Here is an 8,841-nt window from a genome sequence, read left to right on the forward strand (position 1 = left end):
TGCTGCTCCCCCCCACCTGCTAGAAAAAGGGGCAGTCAGTAACCGGGGGGGTCCCCGGCCTGTCCCATCCTTGCTGCGGGTAATGGGGGTGGGACGGCCCTTCTCTCCGGGGCTCTTCAGAGGGTCCCCCTCCACACAGAGGTCGGGCCGGCCTGGCTTTATTAACAAAGGCAAACAGCTGCATTTATTAGAAGTCATGGAAATTCATATTTAGCAATTGTACAAAAACTATCAGGGAAACAAAGGCGGGACACCCAGGATTCCATGCAGACACAACCTGAAAGGAAAAGAAGGGAGGCAGTGAGACTCCCAGGCCTTCCCAGCGTCCTCCGGCCTCAAGACACGGGCGGATCTAGGGCTGCCCCCAGCCCCTTTGGGGAGGGGTGGGAAGGCGGCACTACTCGGGAGAAAAGACCACACACGTTCTGTATGTGGGCCCAAGTCCTCCTAGTCAGGGGTGAGAAAACTCAGGTGGGCACCCCGCGCCCAGCCCCCTCCCTCCCTGCGGGTGGGGTCGGCTTAAGGCCCAGAATCCTAACATCTGGGGAGCCTGCAGCAGGGCCTTGCTTCCTGGACTATGGGGACTATACTACAGGGGGATAATGGGGGGCCCCTTGACCTCAGGGGGGCTTTATACCGTGAGGGGGAACTTGCACTACGGGGAGGCTTGTATCACAGGGGGGCCCTGTCCCAAGGGGGCTGCACCTCAGGGAGGCCCAATACCATGGAGGGACCCTTGCACTGTGGAGAGAGGGGGCCCTTGCGCCACAAGGGGGCCTTATACCATGGGGGGAACCTTGCACCTCAGGGGGGGCCTTATACCATGGGGGGGAACTTGCACTATGGGGAGGCTTGTACCACAGGGGGGCCCTGCCCCTTGGGGACTATATACCACAGGAGGGATAATGGGGGGACCTTGCCCCTCAGGAAGGCCCAATACCATGGGGGGACCCTTGCATGGTGGGGAAGGGAGGCCCTTGCACCACAAGGGGGCCCTATACCATGGAGGGAACCTTGCACCGTGGGGAGAGGGGGCCCTTGCGCCACAAGGGGGCCCTATACCATGGAGGGAACCTTGCACCACAAGGGGGCCCTATACCATGGAGGGAACCTTGCACTGTGAGGAGGCTTGTACCACAGGGGGGCCCTGCCCCATGGAGGGAACCTTGCACCGTGGGGAGGGGGGGCCCTTGCACCACAAGGGGGCCCTATACCATGGAGGGAACCTTGCACTGTGGGGAGGCTTGTACCACAAAGGGGCCCTATACCATGGAGGGAGCCTTGCACCACAAGGGGGCCCTATACCATGGAGGGAACCTTGCACCACAAGGGAGGCCCAATACCATGGGGGGACCCTTGCATGGTGGGGAAGGGAGGCCCTTGCACCACAAGGGGGCCTTATACCATGGGGGGAACCTTGCACTGTGGGGAGGCTTGTACCACAGGGGGGCCCTGCCCCATGGGAGGGGGCCCTTGCCCCACAGGGGTGGAGATGGCAGGAGGCTAAGGCAGCCCCCCAGCATCCCCCGGGCCGGGGCTCTCACCTTCAGCCGCTCACACGTAGATGCCGACCCAGAGCAGCAGAAAGAGGACCCCGAAGCCCATGAAGAGGGAGGCCACGAGCGAGATGAGCAGCTCCTTGTAGATGTCCCGCGTGTACTTGGTAGACGTGACCTCGTAGCTGGACCAGATGCTAAGGACGAGACCCAAAGGCCCTCAGCCCCGCCCCCCGCCCCCCACCCCCCACTCCCCGCCCCCCGCCCCAGTAAGGATACACGAAGAACCAGGCGGTGAAGAACATGCCGATGGCCAGCAACACGACGGTGAGGTGGGGAAAGACGGCCGGGTTCACCGGGCTGGTGTATCTGCTCATGGCTTCCAGCTCCTAGGGCAGAAGCAGGAGTCCAGACTGAGCGCAGTCACCATGCACTGATTAAGCACCTCCTGCATGCCAGGCTGGGGGACACGAGGCACCTCGGAGCCCTCACCAGGTCAGGCAGGCCTGTGCACTATTTAAGCGCCTACTGCATGCCAGGCTGGGGGACACGAGGCACCTCGGAGCCCTCACCAGGTCAGGCAGGCCTGTGCACTATTTAAGCACCTACTGCATGCCAGGCTGGGGGACACCAGGAGCCTCCCAAGAGCCTCCCACGGGGCATCCCTCCTGCTGCTCATTAGCCTCCCCCCGAGTGCAAGCATTTCCTAGGAAGAGTTGACAGTCACATGTCACCATCTAGGGGTCCTGAGCCCTCCAAGCTTAGACAGTTAACAACCAGATAGCGCCTACAGTTTGTGAAGCCGCGGCCCTGGGAAGCAAGGGTGGCGACCGTCATCTCCATTTTACAGATGGGGAAACTGAGGTTGACAGGAAGTAAGCGGCCAGTGGATGCGGGAGGGGGGTGTGGCCGCGCTGGAGTGCGCATGTCCTGGATTCGAATCTGCACTCTCCAGCCGGGAGGCCTGTCTCCCTCAGTTTCCCTATCCGTGGGAGCCGCGGCGCTGGCCCTGCTTCGCGAGCGGAGGAAACCAACCCGGTCACTTCTCTATATAGGGAAACTGAGGCAGAGGGAAGACAAACACTGTTCTATGACGTCACCCAACGCCATGGACCTCAGCTTCCCGACCGGTAAAACGCGGTCCGCGCCGGCGCAGGAGGCGGTTGCACCCTCCATCCGCGGCTAGGCCGGGAAGTCCGCGGCCCATGTCCCCATGTCCCCTCTCACCATTCTGTCGGCAGCCGGGGGGGTCTCTGCTCGGACTCCAGAACCGGAAAGCCACGTCTGCCCAGAAGGAACGGCGCCGCCGGAAGCGGGAGGGGGAGAGGAAGCGGAAGCGACTTCTTGCCGGCTGGGACGTCCGCGCGGAGCGTTATGGGTATCGTAGTCCTACGGTTCGCCCCTTGAGCGAGGTGTCGCGACCTTGAACTACAAGTCCCGGTAAACCGCGCGCGCAGCGGACCCACGTGATGGGAGCGCGGGCTTTAGAAGGCGCCCGCTGTCGCTGTCTCGGAGCCGGAGAGGGAGGAGAGCGCACGGGAGCCCCGTAATTTAACGGACACCCCGGTGAGTGGCTGGCGTGCACCCGGGGGAGACAGGCCGCGGGAGGAGGATAAGTGGCTCGTGGCCCCATCTCCGTCTCTTCCGCACAGGTAGAAACCAGGGAGCCCGAAGCGGGGGAGGGCGGCGAAGCGAGCAAGCTTGTATTCGGCCCCGGCTGTGTGCCAGCCGCCCTGCCCGCGCGATGGGACAACCTAGGGGAGGGGGAGGGAGCGCGCATTTATTGAGCGCCTACGAGGTTCCGGGGTCATCTGGTCCTCGCGCTCCCCGGGTACCGAGGCAAGCGATGGAGAAGCAGTTGGTCCAGGGCCTCACGCACTGGTTCGGGGCGGAGATGCAGGGCCGGGAAGCTGGTGTGGACGGGTCAGAGGGGGCTGTCGGATTCAAATCCGGCCTGGTGGCTGCGTGGTCCTGGACAGAGCCCTGCTGCCCGCCTCAGTTTCCTCTTCTGTAAAACGTCTGTGTGGAACGAGACGCCGCTTGTAAGACCAGGTATGCAGCAGGCGCTCTATAAAAGGCTCGGTGGCAGCAGGTTTGAACCGACAGAAGAAAGTCAAAGAAGCTCCGGAGGAAGAAGGGGAGGGACCAGCCCAGGTGCAGCGGGCCTCTCTGAACTTCCCCCATTGAGGGGGGAGGGGGGAGGGAGGGAGAAGAGGGGGAGGAGGAAGAGAAGGAGGGAAGAAAAGGAGAGGCGGGGGGAGGGGCCAGACACTAGACAGGATTTGAGCTCACTGGTGTCCTAAGGATGCGGAACCGTGGCCCCGCCTCTTGTTTGGTGACGAGTGCTGTTTCTGGTGTGGAATCTTTCTCCCCCAGTCCAGTCCCCGGAGGCTTTCTCAGTCCGGCCCTTCCTCGTACCTTCTCGGGCTCCTTCGCTCTCTATGCTTTGTTCCTTGGTGTGGGGTCTTTTAGCCGTTGAGTTGTTGCTTTAAAGAACCGTCATGGGCTGCAGGGCTTCACCCTTAAGAAGTCTTTATTTGGGGCCGCTAGATGCCACAGTGGATGGAGCGCCAGCCCTGAAGTCAGCAGGACCTGAGTTCAAATCCGACCTCAGACACTCGACACTTCCTGGCTGGGTGACCCTGGGCAAGTCACTTAACCCCAATTGCCTCAGCAGGAAAAAAAAAGAAAGAAATGTTTATTTGTCATCAAAGGGGCGGGGCTTTTCTCTCTTCAGCAGCTTCTGATTGATTGGGAGTACATGGGATGCCCCTGGGAAGGGCTCCCCAGCCTCTTCTAGCCTCACGTTTTAATTTTTTTTAATTATAGCTTTTTATTTACAAGATCTATGCACGGGTAATTTTTCAGCATTGGCAATTGCAAATCCTTTTGTTCCAATTTTTTCCCTCCTTCCCCCCACCCCCTCCCCCAGATGGCAGGTTGACCAATACATGTTAAATATGTTAAAGTATAAGTTAAATTCAACATATGTATACAGTCATACAGTTATTTTGCTGCACAAGAAAAATCGGACTCTGAAATAGTGTACAATTAGCCTGGGAAGGAAATCAAAAGTGCAGGTGGACAAAAATAGAGGGATTGGGAATTCTATGGAGTGGTTCTTAGTCATCTCCCAGAGTTCTTTCCCTGGCGTAGCTGGTTCAGTTCATTCCTGCTCCATTGGAACTGATTTGGTTCATCCCATTGCTGAGGATGGCCAGGTTCATCTGAACTGATCATCATATATATTGTTGTTGACGTATAGAATGATCTCCTGGCCCTGCGCGTTTCACTCAGCGTCAGTTCCTGTCAGTCTCTCCAGGTCTCTCTGAAATCTTCCTGCTGGTCATTTCTTACAGAGCAATAATATTCCATAACCTTCATATACCACAATTTCTTCAGCCATTCTCCAGCTGATGGGCGTCCACTCAGTTTCCAGTTTCTGGCCACCACAAACAAGGCTGCCACAAACATTCGTGCACATACGGGTCCCGACTTTCCCTCCTTTAAAATCTCTCTGGGGTCTGAGCCCCGTAGTAGCCTCACTTTCTTAGTTGAGTTTGCTCCTTTAAGGCTCAGCACACTGGCCTGAGGGCCTGCTCCTTTTGCCTCCTTGTGTTCAGTGCACTAAAATTTAATTAAAACCGGAGAAGCCCTTCTTGGCTCCCTGATGTGGGAGGCTGCTGAAAAGTGGGCGGGGTCTCGGATTGGCGCTGGTTCCGCCCATCCTTGGATGTAATCTGAGTGTATTAGAACTCAGAAACCTATTTGGTTTTGTTCGGTCTTTTTCAGCTGTGTCTCTGTGCCTCCATTTTTCTTAGCAGGGCTGCTGAGGGGGATCTGTCCTTTCCTTCTCCAGCTCCTATGATAGATGAGGAAACTGAGGCAGGCTGGGTAAAGGGACTTGCCTGGGATCACCCAGCCAGGCAGGACCTGAGGCTGGATTTGAACTCGGGTCTTCCTGGCTCCTTGCCCGGGGCTGCCAGCTAGCTGCCCTAGGAGCATGTGCCGTCACAGGCTGCGGCCGTTGGGCTAGGGAGCGCCAGGGAGAGAGAAGCTGGGGGCGGAGTACCGCACATAGCCACCTACGTCCATGCAAAGGCAGTGAAGCTTCCTGGGGCCTCTGAGGGGGCGGCAGCGGGGGCCGGGTCCCTGGTAGTAAACGCCCCCTCCCTTTCTGGCCCCCTCGGAGCCCCTCCCTTGACCTCTGTGTCTCCCGCAGCCCCGGGCGCCGCCATGGGAATCCACGGCCTGGCCAAGCTGATCGCCGACGTGGCGCCCAGCGCCATCCGGGAGAACGACATCAAGAGCTACTTTGGGCGCAAGGTGGCCATCGACGCCTCCATGAGCATCTACCAGTTCCTGATCGCGGTCCGGCAGGGGGGGGACGTGCTGCAGAACGAGGAGGGCGAGGCCACGAGCCACCTGATGGGCATGTTCTACCGCACCATCCGCATGGTGGAGAACGGCATCAAGCCCGTGTACGTCTTTGACGGCAAGCCGCCGCAGCTCAAGTCGGGCGAGCTGGCCAAGCGCGGCGAGCGGCGCGCCGAGGCCGAGAAGCAGCTGCAGCAGGCGCAGGAGGCGGGGGCCGAGGAGGAGGCGGAGAAGTTCGCCAAGCGGCTGGTGAAGGTCACCAAGCAGCACAACGAGGAGTGCAAGCGGCTGCTGCGCCTCATGGGCATCCCCTACCTGGAGGCGCCCAGCGAGGCCGAGGCCAGCTGCGCCGCCCTGGTGAAGGCCGGCAAGGTCTACGCCGCCGCCACCGAGGACATGGACTGCCTGACCTTCGGCAGCCCCGTGCTGATGCGGCACCTGACCGCCAGCGAGGCCAAGAAGCTGCCCATCCAGGAGTTCCACCTGAGCCGCGTGCTGCAGGGGCTGGGGCTCACGCAGGAGCAGTTCGTGGACCTGTGCATCCTGCTGGGCAGCGACTACTGCGAGAGCATCCGCGGCATCGGGCCCAAGCGCGCCATGGACCTCATCCAGCAGCACAAGAGCATCGAGGAGATCGTGCGGCGGCTGGACCCCAAGAAGTACCCGGTGCCCGACAACTGGCTGCACAAGGAGGCCCAGCGCCTCTTCCTGGAGCCCGAGGTGCTGGACGCCGAGGCCGTGGAGCTCAAGTGGAGCGAGCCCGACGAGGAGGGCCTGGTCGAGTTCATGTGCGGCGAGAAGCAGTTTAACGAGGAGCGGGTGCGCAACGGGGTCAAGCGGCTGAGCAAGAGCCGCCAGGGCAGCACCCAGGGCCGCCTGGACGACTTCTTCAAGGTCACCGGCTGCCTCACGTCGGCCAAGCGCAAGGAGCCCGAGCCCAAGGGGGCCGCCAAGAAGAAGGCGAAGTCGGCCGGGCCCGGCAAGGCCAGGAAGGGGAAATAAAGCTGCCCTTCCCCCTCCGTGGGCGGCGCCCGAACATGCCTTTGGGGTCTTCTTGGTGGGGCTGGGGGCGCGCGCCGGCTCTCAAAGAGCCTGGTGAGGATTCGGGAAGGCCCCCGCCCCGGAAGCCTGGGACTAGGCCGAAGCCGCCGCGTTTGTCCCGTCCTTCCGGCCCCAGAATCCCAGACCTGATCCTCCGGACGAGATCCTTATTTTCATGGTTTGAGCTTAGGAAAAGTGAATAAAATTGTTAGATGCTCCACGGGAAGTCTGGGCCATTCCTGCAGCAGGGGCTGGGATGGGGCCTCGGAGGGGTGCCGGGAGTGGCCACAAGGTGGCGCCCTCCCCCCTGAAATAGTCCCAGCGGCCCGGCCTCCCTGGTCCATCTGGGCTGCCCACGGGGCCGGGAGGGCGCTCACGGGTCTGGTTATTTTCCAGCCTCACTTTGACCCAGAATTTAGAAACCCTTGTCCGTGTTTTTTATCCTTAACCCAAGATGGAGCAGAGGTGCTGATTCCCATCCTTGCTCCGAGGGGGGACGAAATCTCGCCCTCTCCCCTCTAAATAAAGCCCGGGTTTGTCCTGGGAGAAAACTGACCAGCCATGCCAGCCCTCGGCCCCCGGGCGTTGCAGCCTGTTGGGGGAGGGGGTCTCGGCCGTGGAGCTGAGGCAGCTTGCTGTTCCCCCACAGTGAGGCCCGGGGAGGGGCAGCGATTACGGGCCATCGCGCTGGTGGGGGTGCTTGGGAGACCTCAGGAAGCTGGCAGAGGGGCCCACTGGGAAGGATTAGCCTGGGCCTCCTGTGGGAGAGGTTTGGCAGAGGCTTCAAGCTGGGGGAAGCCCCCGAGGCGAGCCAGAGGTCACAGGGCAGCCACTTTGGTAGTGCCCAGTCAGGTGGGGACCTTGTGCTCTTCCCAAGCCTTCCTTGGGGGAGTCCTTGGGCCCAGTGGGGGAGTCAGTGCTGCAACGAGTGAACAAAAGAGTGGTTCTGGTTCTGACCGAGGCGAGTGGACCTCTGGACAGAGAGAGGGGGGGCCCAGGAGCCTTGTGCATTCCCAGCAGCATTAGGCTTAGGCAGGGTAAGAAGGCTCAAGTTGCCAGTCCAGGCTGGGAAAGCTTCAAAGCTAACCCCACGTGAATGGGCACAAGGGAGGCCGAGGAGTGGGGAGGAGCTGGAGGATTTCCCAGAGGTCAGCTCGTTCCCCACCCTGGCTCGAGCCCATCGCCCATGGCCGCCCCCACCCCTGGGATCCCAGACGGCGGGAAGAACTTGATCACAGAACGCTGACCAAAAAGACATTCGTTTTATTCCTCAGCATCACGTTAGTCTTGGTTTTTAACAGCCGCGCGATCGGCGCAGGCCGGGAGCCAGGCCCAGCAGGAGCCCCTGCCTGCCACCTGGTCAGGTCTGGGAAGATGGGGAGAATGAACAGCAAAGGGGTACCGTCATCCTTTGTTATGGGGGAGAGGGAGGGCCACCCCGAGATGCTCTGCAGATTTAGGGGGCCTCAGGCTGGCCAAAACTCCCTAAGAGTCATGTCCCCCTTCTCCATTTAGAATGAATGGTAGCACCAGAGGATGGTGGGAAAGGAGAACTCGGCCCTGGGGGTCCTGGAATGAGAGCCAGAAAATTGGGGAGGAGGGTGGGCTGCAGACTGGAACAGGACTGGCCCCCAGAGCGCTCTGGTAGGCCCAGTTCAAGGACAACCAAATAAAAACTACATATACGTGTGACCTCATGAATTTACTCTTTTGGGGTCCAACCAGTCAACAAGCACTCATTAGGCACTTACTGTATACCCACTTCCCCTCTGCCTGATTATCCAGGCTTTGCCCTGGCTCCTCTCCCTGGGGTCCTGCAGCCCACTTAACAATTCTCCCTGTGAAGGGAACCAGTTCTGTCCTTCCCCATAAGCTCCCTGGTGACCAAGAGAAGGGCTGGGGATCACGGCCAGCACATTGTTTTGCC

The 8,841-nt window shown here is 60.3% G+C and overlaps 2 protein-coding genes across 3 annotated transcripts; one reads left to right on the top strand and one right to left on the bottom strand.

Moving 5' to 3' along the window:
- Positions 1 to 157: 157 nt before the first annotated feature.
- TMEM258 (transmembrane protein 258) lies at positions 158 to 2,841 on the bottom strand. The gene is made up of 4 exons (XM_051967173.1): positions 2,724 to 2,841; positions 1,776 to 1,885; positions 1,545 to 1,681; positions 158 to 277 (listed from the first exon to the last, which is right to left on the bottom strand). The coding sequence occupies exons 1-3, from the start codon at positions 2,724 to 2,726 to the stop codon at positions 1,555 to 1,557; spliced, it is 240 nt and encodes a 79-aa protein (XP_051823133.1). The 5' UTR covers positions 2,727 to 2,841; the 3' UTR covers positions 158 to 277; positions 1,545 to 1,554.
- An 86-nt stretch (positions 2,842 to 2,927) lies between these two features.
- Positions 2,928 to 7,134, top strand: FEN1 (flap structure-specific endonuclease 1). 2 transcript variants are annotated; one of them, XM_051967171.1, is made up of 2 exons: positions 2,928 to 3,062; positions 5,719 to 7,134. In XM_051967171.1, exon 2 carries the CDS (start codon positions 5,733 to 5,735, stop codon positions 6,873 to 6,875), a length of 1,143 nt encoding a protein of 380 aa, XP_051823131.1. In that variant the 5' UTR covers positions 2,928 to 3,062; positions 5,719 to 5,732; the 3' UTR covers positions 6,876 to 7,134. The 2 variants fall into 2 exon arrangements, with proteins under 2 accessions (XP_051823131.1, XP_051823132.1); XM_051967172.1 differs by having other exon boundaries at positions 3,052 to 3,148.
- Positions 7,135 to 8,841: the final 1,707 nt, after the last annotated feature.

This window comes from Antechinus flavipes, chromosome 6 (assembly GCF_016432865.1).
Source record: "Antechinus flavipes isolate AdamAnt ecotype Samford, QLD, Australia chromosome 6, AdamAnt_v2, whole genome shotgun sequence".
NCBI classification, from domain to species: Eukaryota; Metazoa; Chordata; class Mammalia; order Dasyuromorphia; family Dasyuridae; genus Antechinus; species Antechinus flavipes.

What these genes read in the sequence shown, in the direction of transcription:
- TMEM258 (XM_051967173.1), bottom strand. An exon ending in TTCACCGCCTGGTTCTTCGT is followed by an intron (nt 1,682 to 1,775) that starts GTATCCTTACTG and finishes CATCTGGTCCAG; the next exon opens with CTACGAGGTCACGTCTACCA.
- FEN1 (XM_051967171.1), top strand. Translation starts at nt 5,733, where the DNA reads ATGGGAATCCACGGCCTGGCCAAGCTGATCGCCGACGTGGCGCCCAGC.